This window comes from Strix uralensis, chromosome 4, assembly GCF_047716275.1.
Source record: "Strix uralensis isolate ZFMK-TIS-50842 chromosome 4, bStrUra1, whole genome shotgun sequence".
Taxonomy (NCBI): Eukaryota; Metazoa; Chordata; class Aves; order Strigiformes; family Strigidae; genus Strix; species Strix uralensis.
Window position 1 is genome coordinate 100135678 of NC_133975.1, and position 20240 is coordinate 100155917.

At 36.6% G+C, this 20240-nt stretch overlaps 1 protein-coding gene across 1 annotated transcript in view; it reads left to right on the forward strand.

Moving 5' to 3' along the window:
* The window catches only part of AQR (aquarius intron-binding spliceosomal factor), a 56140-nt gene extending 38369 nt beyond the window's left edge, over positions 1–17771 (forward strand). Inside the window, exons 25-35 of the mRNA XM_074868198.1 lie at positions 1322–1457; positions 2171–2380; positions 3209–3346; positions 4234–4305; positions 8150–8337; positions 8983–9154; positions 11027–11197; positions 11927–12012; positions 12770–12944; positions 14078–14191; positions 17252–17771. Of these exons, the coding sequence (XP_074724299.1) occupies positions 1322–1457; positions 2171–2380; positions 3209–3346; positions 4234–4305; positions 8150–8337; positions 8983–9154; positions 11027–11197; positions 11927–12012; positions 12770–12944; positions 14078–14191; positions 17252–17500 (1711 nt within the window). The 3' untranslated portion in view covers positions 17501–17771. The remainder of the gene's footprint in view (positions 1–1321; positions 1458–2170; positions 2381–3208; positions 3347–4233; positions 4306–8149; positions 8338–8982; positions 9155–11026; positions 11198–11926; positions 12013–12769; positions 12945–14077; positions 14192–17251) is intronic.
* The last annotated feature ends 2469 nt before the right edge of the window (positions 17772–20240 follow it).

Sequence of the window (20240 nt, forward strand, 5' to 3'; positions counted from 1 at the left end):
GTATTACTACTGCTTGCAAGCTTAGCGTTCATTTTTTGCTCCCTCTGTAGGCACAGCAAAGCAGGGCAGGGGGTATAAGAACATAAGGTGGAGAGGAGCTGATTAAACTGGTGCTGTCACTTAAACACAAAGGGAATCATGGCTAAAGAAACTTCTTGTAGCAATGAAAGAATACATAAAAGAGGACATATGACTTGAATTGTGAGAAATAAGAGGACACTGGAAGTGTGAGGAAAGAAAAACACAACTGGTTGCAGTGGCTTGTAATTATAATGGATTAGTTTTGCTGAAGAAAAAGCTAGTTAGTATTCCAAGGATCTTAACTGTCATAGTTCCTGAGGAACTTGTTTTTTCCAGTTGTGAACAATATCATATTCAGTTGTGTCTTAGTAAATTCAAATGTCCATCTTTAACTACTCTCACCCTTTTAAGTAAGACAATGGAACCCATTGTGATTACCAGGGGTTGTGTAATCTTTTTTTCTGTGCAGAAAACATATTTTATGAATAGTAAGTTTAATAAGAACATTTATTCATAGTTGAGCTTTTAACTGTGTATGCATTTTTAAAAGAAAGTGTCCTGTTTTGTTTCTTTAATTCCACTCTCTTATACCACTTTTTAATCTGTTTTCTTTTTTAGAAAATAGGATTCATTGACTTTTGTTCTTCTTGTACTGCTTCTGGGAGGGTGGGAGTGCATGGAATAAGGAAATTGATTTATAAAGGAAAAAAATCGGTCTTGAATTGTGTAAGAGGAGGAAGAATGGAAGGAGTAGGTTACAAACTAATCATAAAAGCCCTAAGTTATTCAACAGGCAGCTATGAGTACATGCGTGTGGATGCAGACCTGTCTGTTACGGTGGGCTAAGCATTTATTGCAAGACATTTTGTATATTGCTAAAGGAAGTCAGCCTTATTGTATGAAACTTTGGGTATAGGTTCTATTTATGATGGTCCATAGACTTGTATTATTTGTGTTTGTGTAACGTGTGGTGTACCACAGTTCCTAAACACTATATTGGAATGCTTTTCTACTTTACAGGTGCATCGTGAGAATGTTTTACTAACACTTATGATGCTTTTGTTGAAGTGATAGGATAAAAGGAGCTTTTTCTACAGTAATGGCTCTCGCATGGCTTTAAATTATTAGGGCTCAACTGACAAATAGCACAAAGCAACTTTGTTTTGGAACTGGGTAGTAGTTGTGGGAAGTTTTCTGGGGTGGTGTTGGGTTTCTTTGTGATCTCTTATTGTGATAGATAAAACAATTTTGAGTTAGAACAGTGAAATACAAAATATGTTATATTTAATCCATTTTGTAGGTATGGAAGAGTTAATTATGTGCTGGCTCGAAGACTTGAACTTCTACGAGAAGTTGGGCGCTTGCAAGAGAGTCTTGGAGTCCCAGGAGATGTTTCTTACACTTGTGAAACAGCTGGCCACTTTTTCTTATACCAAGTAAGGATTGAAATACCTCTACAGAGACTGTATGATCTCAGTATGTTATGAAACACTTTGTAAAAATTGGAGTGAATATTTCAGAATTGAGTCTAAAAAAACCCGCATTTTCTTTGGTGGTTCAAAATACAATAACAGCTAAAGCTATAATTGCAACATTGCTTGTATTGCTATTGTTTTAAATCCTGCCTGATGACTCACCAATTGAAAGGCTAGCATTGCTGCTCTCTGACTGCTGGCAGAGGTTCTAACTTGAAGTTTCTCCTTCAGATAGGAAAATCTGTGGGCTGTTTTCCATTTTGGACAAGCGTTAGAGCACTACTTGATGGTCCTGCTAGAAAGCTTTTATGGTGTTAAATGCCAGTGTGAAATCAGATGCACAGTATACAAAACAGTGATTTTCTGTGTATTGTGTATCCCTCATTGATCTCCCTGTCTTTATCTCAACCCATAAACTTTTCTATCTTATTTTCTCCCCCTGTCCTGTTCGGGGCGGGGGGGAGTGAGAGATGCTGGGTATGACTCTGGCAGCCGGCCAAGGTCAACCCACCACAGCTTCGAAAATGTTGTGGTGATAACAGTGTCAGATGCTAATTTCAACATACCTTGCTTTTGTGCTAATTTTTTTTAATACTACATGTGCAAGACTACACCTTGCCGATGGACTTTATGATATAAAAGCATGTCAATATGGCACTTTCATTTTGTCATAGGTAATGTCTCGTTGGGAGGAGTATATCAGCAAAGTGAAAGTTAAAGGTGGAAAATTGCCAGATGTTACGGATGTCTCCAGTTTCTTTCCTTTTCACCAGTATTTTGCAAATGCTCCTCAACCAATTTTCAAAGGCAAATCCTATGAAGAAGATATGGAAATTGCTGAAGGGTGTTTTAGACATGTTAAGAAAATATTCACTCAGCTTGAGGTAAGACATGTAACTATTAAAGGTAAGTGGATCTGGCTAATCCTATAAAAAACTTTACACAATTCCAAAATTCTCCTTTGCCCTACATCCTAAAAGGAGTATATACCTCTAGGCAGCTTCATTAGCTTGCAAGGCATTCAGGTGAGAATTTCCACCTTTGAATAATATAGGGATGTTTCACAATAGGGACAGGGGTCTAATCTGTTACATTCTGATTTTAGGAAGCAGACATTCTTTGTGTTCCATTTTCACTGATTAGGTTACTAAGGTTGGTGCGCCTATCACTGCTCCTCATCCTCGCAAGGTCTTTGTGTTTACAGAGAATTGCCTTTAATCAGATAACCTAGAAGTAACTTAAACGGATTATCTTCTATTTTTCCCAGAATTGCTTGAGAAGCTTTTAAAAGTTAGGGTAAAGATGATTTGTGTATAATTTGGTTATATTAACTATATTGGTCTTTCTGATACTGAATCTGATATGATGGTATAATGCAGTAAAGTAGGAAACAAGAAGATACAGTAAAACAAAATCTTTGGGGATTCTGAGAGGGTTCCTCAGAATTAATTGATTAATTGTCTGCAAATTTATATATGCACGCAAGTTGCAGAATTATTTGATTGTATTTTTAAAAAATTGGTTTTTGACATACTGTTGTTTCCGGGTTTAGCATAAAAGAATCATTCAGATGGGATTGTTAACAGTAGATATTTTCATAACTTGCTTGCCTGAATGTATTAAGAAGGTGGCCAGATAGCTTGAGTGAATACATCTTATAAGCAACAATTTTTTGTATTCTGACTTTCAAGATTTTCTTTTCTCCTCTATAGGAATTCAGAGCATTTGAACTTCTCCGCAGTGGCCTGGATAGATCCAAATACCTGTTGGTGAAAGAAGCAAAAATCATTGCCATGACTTGTACTCATGCTGCTCTGAAACGACATGACCTGGTTGAATTAGGTTTCAAAGTAATGATTATACTAGTGTTACTACACTAATTGCTTTTTGGGTTTGGTTTTTCTCCCCCTTGTATAAACCTTTTTATCTGTCCTAAATCTAGGCAACTAGGTTATTTTGAGTTGCATTTTTTTACTAGTGTGTTTCAATTTGTACTTTTACTGAAGAAGAATTTAACTTCTGTAAGTGAAAGATGAGATTGCTTTTAAGTTATTGTATATACAATAATGCTTAATAGTGCGTGTCTATTAAAAAAAAGATAGTTTTGCCATATTGGATGATGAGCAGCAGTGATATGATTGAGTAATAAAGGCAGAATTGGGAAGAAAAAACCCATGGCCTTTATAACTTTGTTTATCTAAAAAATTAGCAATTTGAGAAAAAAGAGCTATGATGGAATGCTGTTTTCATTCTGCAGTGTTAACCATAGGTATTAATTTATAGTACAGTTTTATCTGACAAAAAGAAAACAATAGCCCACCACCAATAATTCGTTCAGTATTATTTTCTCCAATAATGCACTGCTTTGAATCACAGAAGTGCTCTGTTTCTGCTTCAATGCAAAGATACCAAATTAGTTTGCTCATTGCAGAAAGCTTTTTCTCTTGCAGATGGGTTATGGCATATGGGAAGTATGTTATGTAGTTTAGTCATGGATTCTTTCTAGATGTAAGCACTGATGGGTACAGATAGATCTGCCATTGATGTAGTAGGATTTCACCCTCTGACATTGCTTTTTGGTAATACTGATATTTTGCCTTTATGGTAAAATCTGGCTGTACCTGTTTAACCCATCAAAAAATTAATGAGTGATTGATGCTTTCTTTTGGTAGGCTGAATAACAGCATTAATTTGTATTGTTTGGTTGATGGACATCTCTTTACGTTTTCTTTCTCAGTATGACAACATCTTAATGGAAGAGTCTGCTCAGATTCTGGAGATAGAAACCTTTATACCTCTCCTATTACAGGTTAGATCTGAATTATAAAATGTTGCAAAAAATGATAGATGAAAGTCAGTGTTCTTGAACAATATAGAATATTAAAAGGAAAATACCTTGTGCAGAAAGTAACCTAGAACTGATAACTGCCATTTGAGTGGGCAGTAAGAACTTTCACGCTGTTCTACGTTAGTTGTTTATCCTTGTTTTTTAATATTATGGAGTAAGCTAATAGGTTCTAAATATGTTGCTTTTATTGACTAAATAGCAGGATTAGCAGGCTTTAATTTTGAAAATAAAAAAGTAGAGATACTTATGTGAACTAGGTCCTGGCTTTGTTACTTTTATTCTTCTCATTTAATAGTTACTATTGCTAATTTTAAAAATGGTTGAAATTATTACTACTTATTAAATAACAGGTTTGTTTCCCAAGAATGTAAGGCTTACGTTGCTTGTGGTATTTGGTCAGCTTCAGACAAGATTAACGAGAGAGAGAGAGAGAGATATACCTAGCACCTACAACTTTGAGGAAAATGAGCCTAGTAGTTAGGGGACATTCTAACTGATGTTACAACTCCACAGAAGGAAAAGAAATGGTTACTGGTTCTGCTTCTACTTTTGCCCAATAATTATGCACCTTTTGTCTAGCTAACTGGTAAATGTTTAGCCTGGAATCAGCTACAGTTTGTATTGTGTTTGGCAAACCAACAATTAGTAGATAAAGGAATGCAGATGTGACGCAGTTGAATGAAGTCTTGCAGCTGGAAAGGTACTGCTAACACAAGGAAGGAAAGGAGGAAACTGAAGCTAATATGGCACAAGGGATATTTATGGCACAGTCTTTAAGAAGCCAGGTAGCAATCGCTCTGTAATGTAAGGGGCTGTGTAATAGAAGGCCAACAACTTTTAAAGTTGAGTATCTTTCCCTAAAAACGTTTACTCTGATCATTCTAAACTCAACACATTCACTCAGACTATAATCCCAGATTATCATGAGATAAAATTTCACCCCTGGAATCCAGTGCAGTATGGGCTCCCTCAGGAACTCTGTACAAACTCTTCAGCTACAAATCAGAAACTGACGTGTAGGAAGTCAGTAAAACTGAAGACTGTCTGTACTGTTGATTTGATTCTTACTCTGGTGGCTTTCTGAAAAATACACAGTCTGTATTTGTTCATATTCTAAAATTAAGTTTTCTTTCAAAAGTTTTGCCTGGAGCAGATATTTTCATTGAAAAGCAATAATTTTAAGTCTTCTAGATAACCACATCCAAGCTTTTGGATTTTCATTCTGAGAGAAAATGAAAAAGGCGTGATAGAAACTCCATGAAATATTTGATATACTTGTAATTGCAGCTCATAATTTTTCACTTTGCCCTTTAACAATGGAGAGTACAATACAATTGCAGGAAAGTAACTCAGTATGGGCCTAGTGTACCAAAGAATGTGCATGTCCAAGTTAACCATATTGCTGTTAAAGCCCAAGTCCTGTTCTTAGTTGCCGTTTAACTCTGTAGGTTTTTAAGTTTTAGTGATATTATTGTAGGTCTTTAACACCTTCTCGCTGTGTTAAAGACTACTGAGTTTTGATAATTCTGAGCACGTAGGCAACTAATTCACTCTCTAAACCCCAAATACTGCCTGAGCTCTGAACAGGAGCACATATCTCTCCATCGTGTTTGGAGAGCAAACCTCTGTTGGGTGAGGCTTCTCACAAATCATAACACAATGTTGTGCTGCAGTGCAGTGTAATGAATAAAACCTGCATGGCTTTTACCATGGTTTGAATTGATTATAAAATTATATTTAGTGAAATAAACATAGTGTTTTTCAAATGTTTGAATGAGCAGTGAATAGCAAGATGCATCAAGCTGGTGAGGGGAAATAAATGTATATGAGCCATGCAGAAGCTGAAGAGTTTTGTGTAACTAAAGCAGACCATTTCACCACAGAGCAATATTCTAGGGGATATTCCATGACCTTATTCACAACAGCCATCCAAATAGTCCTTGAAAATTGAGGGGGTTTTGTAATAAAACCTAAAGAACTAGGCTTACAGAGTAGTAGTACTTGACTTCTTGCACTTGGAATTCAGTGTAAGAAATTTTTAAAAACAAGAGTTCTTTGGAGGGCTCTGTCCAAGACTGAAATTGCTGATAAGAGCAGAATGATTATATGGAATGCTTGGTCTTCTTCAAAGCAATAACCTTTTGAGAGGGTAAAAAAAATTAAATCTTTTTCCATGCCACTGAAAATAATTTCCATCCTCTTACTTTCTTACTTTAAGGCATCTTCAGGCTTGATGAGCTGGACAGTCCAGAGTTCAGTTTTCCTTCCTTGCTCTCTGATCAGAGAGGGCTTCAGAGCTCTTCCACTTCAAATGGCAAGAAAAGGAACTTTAGGCTCTGTTTTGAATAGTGCTCCTATGAGAAAATGGAAATATCACAGGAGTATGTAAGAAATGAGGGTCTGAATTGTAAAACTGGCAGGTGCAAATCTTCAGGATTCTAATTACTAGATAATGTTACCCACACATCTGGTCCTTTTTTTGTCCCTATGTTACAATGTTCTTTCATGAGCTCTGTCAGTGTGTAACATAGGTACACAAAGGATGATGAGGAACTGGAAAGAGATATACCAAAGATACTGAAGAGCATTCAGTCCAGGAGCCAGGGTGAGGATTAATTAGAAGCACATCCTGGTAATGGAAGAGGCCATGTGCAAATTCCAGAGGTAAACAGGTGAAGCACATGAACTACAAAGCACTTGAAAGGCAGGTTCAGTTTGTGTCAGACATGTGAGCACTAGAACTTTCAGATGCTTCAGGCAGTTCATATTCACTATCTCCAAAAAATAAATTTCTGTTCTAGAGTAATGCTGCTGCATAGAAATTATTTTTTTCTCTACTGTAACTTCTATAATTGTGGTTCTTCCTTTTGTTCTCTGACAATATGTTACTTTTGGCCTTTACAACAATGTAATACGATATTTATCCTGATGTTTCTCTACTCATTTTAATAGGTAAATTTACCTGTTGCTTTATAAGAAACAAGACTTAATTTAAATTACTACTCCTTTTTTCTGGTACTAGATTGGAAAGAAGCTAATGGTCTTTAAAATGACTGCAGTTCAGTGTAGCTTAAGAACAAATGTTGACATTTAGGGCTTATACTAAGACATCCAATTTGACTGTTAATCATAGAATCATAGAATGGTTTGGGTTGGAAGGGACCTTAAAAATCATCTAGTTCCAACTCCCCCTGCCATAGACAGGGACATCTTCCACTAGACCAGGTTGCTCAAAGCCCCGTCCAACCTGGCCTTGAACACTGCCAGGGAGGGGGCCACAGCTTCTCTGGGCAACCTGTTCCAGTGTCTCACCATCCTCATGTTAAAGATTTCTTCCTAATATCTAATTTAAATCTACCCTCTTGCAGTTTAAAACCACTACCCCATGTCCTACCACTACACTCCCTGATGAAGAGTCCCTCCCCATCTTTCCTGTAGCCCCCTTTAAGTACTGGAAGGCCGCTATAAGGTCTCCCTGGAGCCTTCTCTTCTCCAGGCTGAACAACCCCAACTCTCTCAGCCTGTCCTCACAGGGGAGGTGCTTCAGCCCCTGATCATCTTCATGGCCTTCTCTGGACCTGTTGGAGCAGGTCCATGCCCTTATGTTGGGAGCTGCAGAGCTGGACACAGCACTGCAGGTGGGGTCTCACCAGAGCGGAGTAGAGGGTGAGAATCACCTCCCTCAACCTGCCTGTCAGCTACTTCTTTTGATGCAGCACAGGATACAGTTGGCTTTTTAATGTGTTGTAATTGAGTGCCTTGATTATATTGTAATAGTTACAGTTGTGTAATTGTTTAATTCTAGAACCCCCAAGATGGATTTAGTCGTTTGAAGCGCTGGATTATGATTGGTGACCATCATCAGTTGCCACCAGTCATTAAGAACATGGCTTTTCAAAAATACTCCAACATGGAGCAGTCTCTTTTTACACGGTTTGTTCGTGTTGGAGTGCCAACTGTTGATTTGGATGCACAAGGAAGAGCAAGAGCAAGGTGAGACAGAGAAAATGGCATGTCTAGCCTGTAAGAAAATACCAGGTTAAAACTTGTAAAAGTGCACATATAGTTTTGGAAACCACGTTTTTATTGTTAAGACAGGAGTTTGCAAAACTATAGTTTAGTTGTTCTGGTCTGTTTGTTTCAGACCACCACACTAAGACAGATTTTGTTTGGCTGAAATGCAATCAGATTTACTTTTTTTATATAGTAGTACTCCACTATTGTATGAGTAATTTAATGAAAACGATATTTAAAGGAATTTTAATAGTCTTAAGTGTTAGGGGTTTTTTTACCCATGAAGATTTCTGCTAGATTTCTTTGCAAAATTTGTACCCTTCAATGTAAAGCTGATCAGGTGGACAGGCTTAAGGCTAAGTGTGCTGGATTGAAGTGAAATCTGAAGTTTTCTCTGAGAGAGTAGCAAACAGAATCAAAACTTAGAAACTAATTTTGTTGGATAGCTTGTACAAGTATGTTCATTTATATATGTACAGGCTATCCAGCAAAATTTTTTTTCATTAAAAACCTACAGAAGCATTAATCTTGAAAGCGGGGGGTTGTGTGCATCTGAACTATTTTGAATGAGTTCAAGAATCTGCTTTAACTATTTGGGGTTTGTCTTTGTGTGTTTTTGAACAGTTTATGTAACCTCTACAATTGGCGTTACAAGAATCTTGGGAACCTTCCTCACGTGCAGCTTCTGCCAGAGTTCAGAACAGCCAATGCTGGGTTTTTGTATGACTTCCAGCTTGTAAATGTAGAAGACTTCAATGGTGTAGGAGAGTCTGAACCCAATCCTTACTTCTATCAGGTAGGAGAAATATTACATGTATACTTTATTTAATGTGGATATGGGTTATTAAATCTGCAGTGAAGACAGAATCTCAAAATATAGTAAACTGATGTTTAATTCATGTGCTCAGATAATTCATTCATGCGTATGCATAATTTTTTTTTCTCCTTTTAATGAGTTTTGAGTGTTGAAAATGATAACATATTGTGTTGTGCTTTTTGCTCAAAGTGAATAACTTTGCTTGATATCTATGTTTTCGCAGTGTTATGGGAGGGATGAGATTTGGTGTATAATTTATTATGAAACATTGTTTTGGCCTATGACAAATTAAAGTTCACTGTAGTTCAGTGGTTAGTGAAGGAAGCAATGGTGAGTCATAATCCACTTTATCTCACTTCTAGATTGAGGGGAGAGTTTCTTTTGATTTTGTTTTTCAAGCTGTTACACTGCAATGTACAAGTAGTAGAAAGTTGCCTTGCAGAACAGGAACAGCTGAAATTAGTGCCTTAAAATGGGGTTCTGATAATTGAGAATTTGAGCACTGCCTTAGACCGCTCCTGGGCCAAAGAAAAGTAAGAACACTCATGCAAGGACACAGAACACCTTTACCATTGCAACAGTTTGGGGGTGTTTTCATGATCTTGAGGATTGAGATGTTAGCAGAATATCTTGGTGGCATTGCATGGTTTTTCATGAGATAATAGATTGATGCCATGTATTATTTCTCTTTGTGAATTTGGGCATTTCTTTCCAGACTTAAAGGGGATTAAAATTTGTAGAATAGCTTTACACCCACAGGTGTTTGATATGTTGGGCAACTGCATTTTCCAAGTAATGCAGGGTCCACTTAAGAAAAAGTAATTGAGGCTGATATGTCCAGCCTAGTCAAACATACGCCGAGTGGGTATAAGATTGCCAGTATAAATAGAACAGGAATAAATGTCAGCAATTAAGAACAATTTTTTAACCTGAAAGATAACTTTTGTTGACAGAAAATAGATTTAAACAGGCTATGAATAACTTCAGTCTGGAAATAGGACAAAACTTCCTAGAGCCGGAAGAGTGATGCTTTGGGACAGACATTTATTATAAGTAATAGCAGAGAAAAAAACCTTAGGAAATACAAAATAACAGCTGGTCATTTGAAAATAAATAGGTACGGCCTGCAGTAGAAGTAACTGGATTTGATAATCTAGATTAATAGTCTATCTCCTAATAGCTGAAAGGAGTTTAGTTATTCTAGTTCAACCTGTTCTTACTTTCACCTTACTGGAGAGTGAGTCACTGCAACATTTTTGTGTGCTTATTTGGAACCATGTTGCATTGGTGCTAAGTGTTTTTTAAACCCTTTTATTTCAATACAGGTATCTGTATGTTATCAGCTTCTAATACTTTTTAACAAATAATAATTCCACAGTTTTACATAACAGGTGGTTTTTTGGCATGTGACATTTAAGAAGGAAAGAATGAAATTGGTTGTAACAATACAGATAAGGTGGCAATTCCTTTGGGCAGACAGCTATAAGCATATAAATGCATTTAGATACACTTAGACACAAATGTGTAAATATTTGTTGAAATAAAACTGGGAGCTTCTGAATAAATGTTGGCAAGCGTCAATCAATTACAATAATATTGATGTAAATATTTTCAGCAGTTCTCTGAGGAGGAATCAGAATGAAGTTATTAAACCTACTTCTGATTCTTTTATTCTTTCAAAATGGCTTTTATTAAATGAGCAAAGAAACATCAGATCTAGAGACATATCTCTCCGCATTGAGATTTTTGTCTGAATTCATGATAATGTCACAGGTGTTATTCTTTTCAGTCTTACAAGTTGAATAACCCCTTTTTTACACTTTTTTTCCCCTCTCCTTTTTTAAACTTAAGAATCTTGGTGAAGCAGAGTATGTTGTGGCACTCTTCATGTATATGTGCCTGCTTGGTTATCCTGCAGACAAGATAAGTATCCTGACAACATACAATGGACAGAAACACCTGATCCGTGATGTCATTAATCAGCGGTGTGGGAATAATCCACTGATTGGACGACCAAACAAGGTGATTTCGAAAATCTATCAGTCACCGGAGTGCTTCTGGTTTGTTTTTAAATGGTCAGATTCTATAACAGACTAATACATTGACAGCTTTCCGCGCAAGTGTTCTCTGGTTAACTACACATTTATTAACCTACATTCTATGAAATTTTGAAGAAAAGTGCCCTTGTTTCTGCCTGTTTGTAATTTGACATACAAACAAACTGAAGTCGGTGAAGTTGGAAAGGCTACAGGCTACATGGGACAGAATAACTCTTTTCTTTGTCATTTATTTTGTCCGCAAAAAACAAAACAAAAACCCCCACACTTTAGGAAGATCCACCCAGAGTGGAAATGATTTGATAAAACATATGATGACAAATCTGATGAAACAAATAAAAACCATAGTTATAAAAGTTGGGTGCTAATTCTTCAGGTTAAAACTCTGTATTATAAAACTGATGGCTTTTTACAATCTTTTGGTATAACCACCCCACTGTTAGCTGTCTGAATTGAATAAAAATGTAAAAGAAATGGTATACAGTCGGTCAAAAGCTCCTCCCAGCATCTCCCAAAAAGAACAGGGTGATGATTTTTGGTTAGAGACCAACTAAAACAGAGTTAAAGCATCTTTTCTCTTCCCATTTACTGCAATCTCAGTCCAAAGTTGATGTCAAAATTCTGGTGTCATGTTTTAATTAAAATGGCAAAGACTAATCTATGGAGTTTTTCTTCTTGAATTTTGATTCTCTAGGTAACAACTGTGGACAGATTTCAAGGTCAACAAAATGATTATATTCTCCTTTCACTAGTGCGTACCAAAGCTGTAGGCCACCTTAGGTATGTAAGAAGATACTCTGGTAGTGTCATTAACCTACATGTTTTCTGTATCAGAAAGGTGTTTATATTACATTATACAAAAATGTTGGATAATTTGAGTATCTAGTAGAAATGAAGTTTAAATGCTATGTATTGAATGAAGTTCAGACATACTTCCTTTTATAACTGTCTGGTACCGTCTTCACAATCACTTTATAGCAATGGCTCTTACACTATAATTATAGATTACTGCAGATAGGCTGAACTTGGTTTCACCCTAGTAGAACGATAGGAATGTAATACTTGTTGAACAAATGCAGGCTTAAACTTTCTCATAGATTCTTTCCTGTATCAAGTGTTTGATCACTGCATAAATTGCACTAGGATGTGTAGTTTAAAATGTTTGTGGTGGAGGAAGACTTGTCTAAGCAGCGGTAGTTATATGAGTTATCAAACTCATGCTTACTCATTCAGGGATACAAAAATGCTATTGTGATTCATTTTCAATGTAAATCTTTACCTGTGAAGTCTAGGAAAATAGTAAAGGGTGATTTTTCATATCATTATCAGAGTGAACCCTCTTTTATGTAATGGTTCTAGGATTTGGTAGTTACTGAAACAGTATGTAGGAAAAAAAACCTAAAGACAAAATAGTATTTTAGCAGATGATTTTATATTTTCTTTAATTAAGACTTCTGTATACTTCTAGTTATTTTTATTGCAACTGTGTCATTCATCAGTGAAGAACAACATGAATGACTTTGTTTGTTCTCTGAAGGGATGTCCGACGATTGGTTGTTGCCATGTCAAGAGCGAGGCTCGGGCTTTATATCTTTGCGAGGGTATCACTGTTTCAGAACTGTTTTGAGCTAACTCCAGCTTTCAGCCAACTCACAGCTCGACCGCTTCACCTCCATATCGTTCCCACAGAATGTTTTCCAACGGCAAGACAGGTAGCAACAGCTGTTCTGAATTTTGCTGTCTGTAATGGGTGTGTGTGTTTGACCACTTTTTTTGAATGGTCTATAAGAGTTCGAGTGTCTTCTCTGCTAAACCAGTGCCTATTGGATAATAATGTCCCTAGAATTAACTTTTAGCACGATACACACTACCTGGTATTAATTGATTTTTCCACAGAACTTAGTTATCAGTAGAACTCTGTTGTGCCTGCTTTTTCCTAAGTTCTGCTTCTGTAAGTGATTCAATACTTTTCTTTTGTGATAAATAGGTAAGGTTTTGGTGTGTTACCTATTTTTGGTCTTGTTATGAAACAAAATAATATTGTTTCTCAAAAAAAAAGCCACACAAAGCTAATTGCTTCTCATTAAAAAAGGTAAAATTACATTTGACTGAGTAATTCAGGATAACCAATTAACTTTTTTTAATAAAAAAATTTGGTCCAGAGTCACAAAAGAGTTTTATTGCTGAGCTAGGTTCATAAGTATGAAAACATAACTTGTAATATTGCACTTGATCTTTAGGGGAAGGTTTGTATTAAGCATCTAACCACAGGACACAGAGTAGGATGCTAAATGAAGAAACAGAGGAGCATACCTGCTTTGCTTCTGGTAGCTGTGAGAAGGGGTGCCTACATGAACCCAAAAACCTGTTACAGATCTTTCCCTGGTCTTAAGTGCTGTTGACATGTTTGTGAGGCAGCCCTGCAGCTGAAACTTTCAGGTCCACTGTGCAACAAAGGATGCAGTGTGCATGATCAGCAAGTGTGAGCAAGAAGGAGCTGGACTGTGTTGCACAACTAGGCTAAGCCCTAATCCAATCATAAACTATTTGTGCCTTTAATATGTTAAATGACTCAAGTCCAAAATGTACTTTATGGAGTAAACATCAGAACCCAGCCCTTCCTCTTGAAATTTCTTCGTTGGGCTGCAGTACCGTGATTAATCCAGTTCCCTAAAGTGTAAGACCTACACTTCCTATCTTTGCAAAGAATTCAGCTATTTTTTTTTCTTTAAAAAGCATTATTTAATTTCTTGGGATTTATGATTTCTAGTATAATTAAATAACCTTTGAATAATGGTTGTTTTGCTTTGCTTGCTGAATGTCTACTTTTTTTCCCCTTCCTTAGAATGGAGAAAGACCATCTCACCAGATACATGTTATTAAGAACATGCCTCAAATGGCTAACTTTGTGTACAATATGTACATGCACATGATACAGAGTACACGCCACTATCAACAGGTAAGGACCTTCTAACTTTTGGAAGGTGGGCATTTAAAATAAAATTGATTTTTAGGAAGTGACAAGAGATGCTGTTGAGGTTTGAGACTGTTCCTGTTATGTTTAAAATTCAAGAAGGTTTTATGACTGGGAGTGAGAATACTGAGGTCTTTAAAATCTTGCAGTAGCAAGAGCTGTATATTTTAGTAATTTAAGCCCCCCAAACCAGCAATAGTTGATGCTGAGTGCTAAACATGACTCCATCTGGGCCCAGGAATTCTTCATTAACACTGAAGATCTAGCCTGTCCGGTATTTACTTGAAGTAAACTTGTGTGTTGTGTTTCAGGTAAGTGCAGCTAGTGGTATTATAGCACCACTGCATGGTATAATAATGTTTTGTAATAAGAGTTTTTCATGACAAGCGTGCAGTGTATAGAAAGACCGGGTCATGTCTTGGAACCTTTTTAACTGTGTTAGCTCACTGTTATCCAGGCTAGTTAGTAGCTGTAGCATTTTTATTCTGGAGCAATTTTTTTCAGCACTAGTTCATCACCAAGCAAAATAGTATGGGTTTAGAAGCAGTTGTAGATGCTTTCTCACTTCTGTACCTAATTTTGTCAGTGTTTAATCCCTGAAGCAAATTCAGAACCCGACAGAGACACCTTGTCTTATGTATGTGAGCAGAGCTTTAAGGTAGCTTAAATAGTCTACTGAGCAGAAAGCTGCCTTTACTCAGCATACTTGGATCTGTAGAAGCTTAGAGGTAGTTGGTAGTAAACAGAAAGGGAGAGGTCTTAAAATGCTACCCCTCAACTGCATCAGCTTTCACTTAATGTCTGGAGTGTATCATGATTATATTACCTATAATTTACTCTTTCATGGTACTCTGAAGTTCCATTGTTGGTTTTTGCTCCTCTGAAGGATTTCTAAAAGTGGAAAAAATTGATGTAAAAGAACACTACTCACTCTGTATTGGCTGGCTGTGGGAAGAGAGTGTGAGCATGGCTCTGTATCCTTGAACCTAGTCCAAGATACTTGTCTGTGAGATCTAGGTTCTGTTCTTTAATGCAAGGATGTTTCTTTATCACCTCCTCTTTCTTCCTTCTTCCACTGACTATTTCATCTAATATGGAACAGTGTAATCAGTAGAGATCAGAACCCAGAACTTCTCCTTTAACTGAATGTCAGACTTTCAGATAGAAAATTTCTTTTTCTCTGCGTTTCTCATCCAGTGAATCTTGGATTTTTATTTCCTTCTGGGAGGCATAGCTTCAGCCAAATCCAAAGCATTTTGCTACCCAGAAAAAGCCTTTGCCAGGTGGACAGGATATTTTCTCACTATTCTGGGGAAGTGCTCTAATTATCTGTCTGCTGTAAAGAAAAGGGGATAGAGAAAGAGGAGTGACACTACTAAAATCTCTTCTTGTAACTATTTTTTCTGAAGTAGTGAAAGCTCACACTGTTTTGTTAGAAACTCAGTCCTATAAGCACATGATGAGACTTGATTTGGAGCCAGTTCATCTAATATAGTTGGAGATCTCTCAACCATGCAGATCATGTGTGATGAAGACTCAGTGGACTGTGCAAATGAATAGCCCTGTCAAAACAGAAGTGTATACATGTCCTGAAAAGCAGATGGTAGCATCTAAATTTTACCAAAAGATGGGTTTGCTTGACACCTTAATCAAATATGGACCCAATCCTTCTGCTAATACCAGTTATTCTTTTTAGCATCCTAATCTTATGCATTGGTAGCCAAAATAAGTTACAAAACTGCTGTTTTCCTAGTGTGGCAATGAATCATATTGTCCTTGCAGGAGAAGTCAAAAAGTGAACTACAAAAAAACCCCACCAGGCATTAAATTTCTTTTACCCTATTTAGTACAACGTGGTATTTTTGCTTTTCTTTTACACTGGTCTTAACAGTAGTAGTCACAAAGCACAACACGCATCTAACTAAATCACGGAAGAAGTCTGAGTTTGTCTTATGCATCAATAATATATATTTATAATTAAAGGATCTCTGGTTTTGAAATACTTTTTCAGTGAACAGATGGATTGTAGAGACCGATACAATAACTTCAAAGTCTATAAAAACCGCTTTTCATATCTCTGCTGGTAGTCATAATTGCTTCATAGATTTGCCTATGCTTGTCAGAAATGTGTAATATTAGTGTCATCTAACTGAAGATAAGACTTCACCATAACGAAACACTTCATTTATCATGTGAAGCCAAGTTGCCTTTAAGCAAAACAAAACTAAACAGTCATTCATGTGAGGTTTTATCAAGCTTTCATTTCATTGAAATGCTTCACAATATTCCAAGGAAATATCCACTATGTCATTAAATAATGTCAGGCTGCAAGAAGTATGAGTATTTCTGTACAGCCTGGAACTTGGGTTCTACATTTATAGCTGTGGATGAAACTTGTATAAGTACAGATAATGTTCACATAGCATTTTATAAGATGTTTCAAGAGGAAATTACTGGAATGAATTGTTAAAGACAGGCCTGTTAAAGGCCTCAAAAAGCAAGTTCATAGAATCATAGAATCATTCAGGTTGGAAAAGACCCTTGGGATCATCGAGTCTAACCATCAGCCCTACTCTACAAAGTTCTCCCCTACACTGTATCCCCCAGCATCTCATCTAAACCACCCTAAAGTTAAATGTATCTAGGAGTTTGAAATGGTAATAAATGAGATTAGTAGTAATGTGCTTGTTGTTCCAAGTAGGGATTTTCCATAGCCCATTACTTGTCTGGCTGTTTGGGATAAAGAAAAGTGTTTGATATCCTTAAGTTGGAAGTACTGAGTTTTTAACACTCTCTTTTCAGGCAAAAAATGTGTCTAATAAGACCGTTGTGTGAGCCAAGATTATTCTTAATTATTTTTTTTTTGTAGGTGTTAAGTGCCTACAAATGATTAGGGCTTCTGAATTTTAAGTCTTTGTTGTTAACTTGTTATCTAATGCAAAATCCTAAATATAAGGTGAACAGTTCAAGCTCAAATAGGAATAGATGCCCAAATAGATGTATTTGTTGTAAGAACTGAAAATCCTTTATTTTTTAATCATCTAGCGTTTACTGCCCCCACCTGCCATGATTGAAGAACCAGAAACTACTCAAACAGAAGAGACTGAAGCAGAAGATGAAGTGCAAGGCATGCAGGAAGATGCCAAAGAAGAAGAAAATAAGGTAGGGGAAGAAATGGTAAAGGAAGGAGAATTGAAAGCGGCTGAAGTGGATGAACATCGAACAATGCCAGAACACCCCGGAAGAGACAGTGATAGTGGAGACAGTGAACCTGAGAATGAGACTGAAAAGTGATCGACGGGATGTTTGTCCTCTACACGTTTTGGAAAACGGACAGGGAATAAAAGCAGTTAGAAATATAATTGCTATTTTTACACTGACTTTTTTAAATGGTTGGATGTGTAACATGACCTGTTTGATATATTTTTCACTGAATACTTTGTGGACGAGCAAGATGTTTGGCAAACATTTTACTGAGTTCTTGTTAGTAATGTATTTGTTTAATGGCCTCAAATGAAACAATTTCCTTTTCATAAGTTGTTCAGTAAAGATGCTTTTTGTACCAGTTTTGAATATTTGACCTTTAATTCAGTCAATGAGTTATCCATTAAACCTCACTAATTAAATATATTCAATATTGGTCAGACACTATAGTTTCCCTAATATTTTGCAATGGAGAATTCCTTACACATAGCTGTGCCTGTGTACACTGGGATGGTATTTTAGGCGTAGGCTCAAGTTCAGTAAGATATTTAATTGTATGTCTGAGAACTGTGAATTACCATGCGACTCTGAAATGTTTAAAAGCTTTACTGAACTGGGACCTTAGCAGGTTCTCAGAATTTCATAAGGCCCACATAGTTGTAACAATTTCTCACTGTTGACTTCTGATGCTGGTTTTAATTGATCGTTATTTATGGAAGAAGTAAGGATGCAGCTTTTCAACAGCCCTGATTTTTAAATTAGTGTTTTGAAATAAATTTCTTTTGATTTAAGAGGGCACAGTAATTGTCCATGATAGAGCTACATGAGGAAGAAAAATGAAAGTAGTTCCCTGAATGCAGGATTTGCAAAACATACGATATTGATATTAATGACATAATGGTTGAGTGGTTTTTCTAGGGTAACTTCCAAGTGTACATCATTTATAGTGATCAGAGAAAGGTTTTGCCCTGGTGCATTAAGAATACCTGCCAACTTGGCAAATTATTCAATGGTTCAATGAGATTTAGGAATTTCCAAGCAGATTTTCAGACAAAGCAATAGCCATAGGAACACCTTTTATTGCTGTCAAAGGGAAAATGTTTGGTTTTCAAGTGTTGCAGTTGTGAAGCTGCCAGAATTACTTCCTCACGAAATTGACTAGAGAATAATTAACTTACAAGCTTTTATTAATAGTATTGAAGTTCTTTATTTTTCTTAATATTTTTGTAGTATAATAAGGAAAAAAACCAGTATAAAGTTAAACATAAGCCAAGCTCCATGAAACACATCTGTTGCATACTTGTGCCTGCATGCTGAGATCTCATCTGCCCCTCCCCCTGAAATCATTCTCTCCCCAGCAGTTAGAGGGGAGTTTAGGAATAACAAGTCCCAATACTTGCTGTTGGTACACACTGTTCTCTTATGTTTTTCATTCGCTGAAATGAAGTTTTCTCAAACAAGAAAACTAATCATTTGAGCAGAATGTGTGTTCTTTTGTTGCTTGTTTTGATTGGAAGGGAGTGTACTGTTTATTACCAAATTGTCTGCCTTGGGAGAACAAATGCTGATGTTGAACATTTAGGTGTTAAGTTTCATGCAGCAACATTCACATTTTCCTGCAGGGTCAAATAATACAGGGCCTGCAGGCCACAAGTGACTAACTCAGCTGAGGGTTGTCATCTTTGCTTTCCAGACTATTTTCTATAAATACTTGAGTTTGACAATCATTTATTGTGCTTTAGTATTTTAGGAATTGGAAGAGGATTCTGGAGGGGATTTTTTCTAAAATTTAACTGACAGAGATTTAATCAGTAATTAGGACAGAATGACTATTAGCAAGCACCCAAAGGTGAAGGGAGCTGCGAAGACCTTTTGAGTTGTGCACAGTCTGCAATGAGTTGTGACCACACCTGCCTGTGCGATGCTGTGTTCTGTGTGCAGGCCCCAGGTGTACGCGGTCACTTCTGGCTCAGTCCTTGGAGAACAGCAAAGTATAGAGTTGTCCTAGACCTCAGTGTTGTTCTAAAATGGTGAGTGGAGTTGTAATGGAGGTTGTTTCTGGCTAAGGTGCAGGAAGAGGCAATGGAACTGCAAACAATTGCAAAAGCTTGAACAGCCTTGATATGTGGTTTTCTGAGGGACCAAGCACCACCTGTAAGAGAGATGGAAGATTTTGTTGAGGTGTCTTGAGCTGAGCAAGTGGTTCATTATCCTTGCTGCCACCTTCCATATGTTGAACTTCACTTTTTTTCAGGGACATAATAGGAGAGTAGATTTTCAAAAGTCTGGAAAATTATGTTTTTCTTGTAGCAGTGGTTGGAAAGTTCTTGAAGCTTTGATTTGGAGTATGAGGTTAGGGATTTAGGGCTTTTTTCCCCCAAAGCTTTTCAGTTCTGTGTTTCATTTTTGGTAAAGGATGAACTTTGTCTTTTCCACTAAAATAGCTTCTAGGTTCTATTTACATTTTCTTATAAGAGTAGGTGGGAGAAGTGAAGCAGTCTAAAACTGTAATTTTGATCTACATGGTTCATTTTTCAATGGCAATATTTACTTGGGATTTAGCATCCCCTTCAGATGTCCCTATCTTTATTTTAGAGAACAGCAAGATCCAGTTGTAAAACTAAATGTTTTGAAATTTTTTTAAAAAGACATACAAATTTAATTATTTTTAAGACAGAATTTGTAAGTAAGTGAACAAAACCAAAATAGCTTTTAAAAAATTCTATTCGAGCATTATTGCAAAGAATTATTATAGCACTGCATCAAAACATAGTGAACAAAATCTTTGTGAAGACACGATCCTTTAAGAGTATAAACCGGAGGAAAAGAG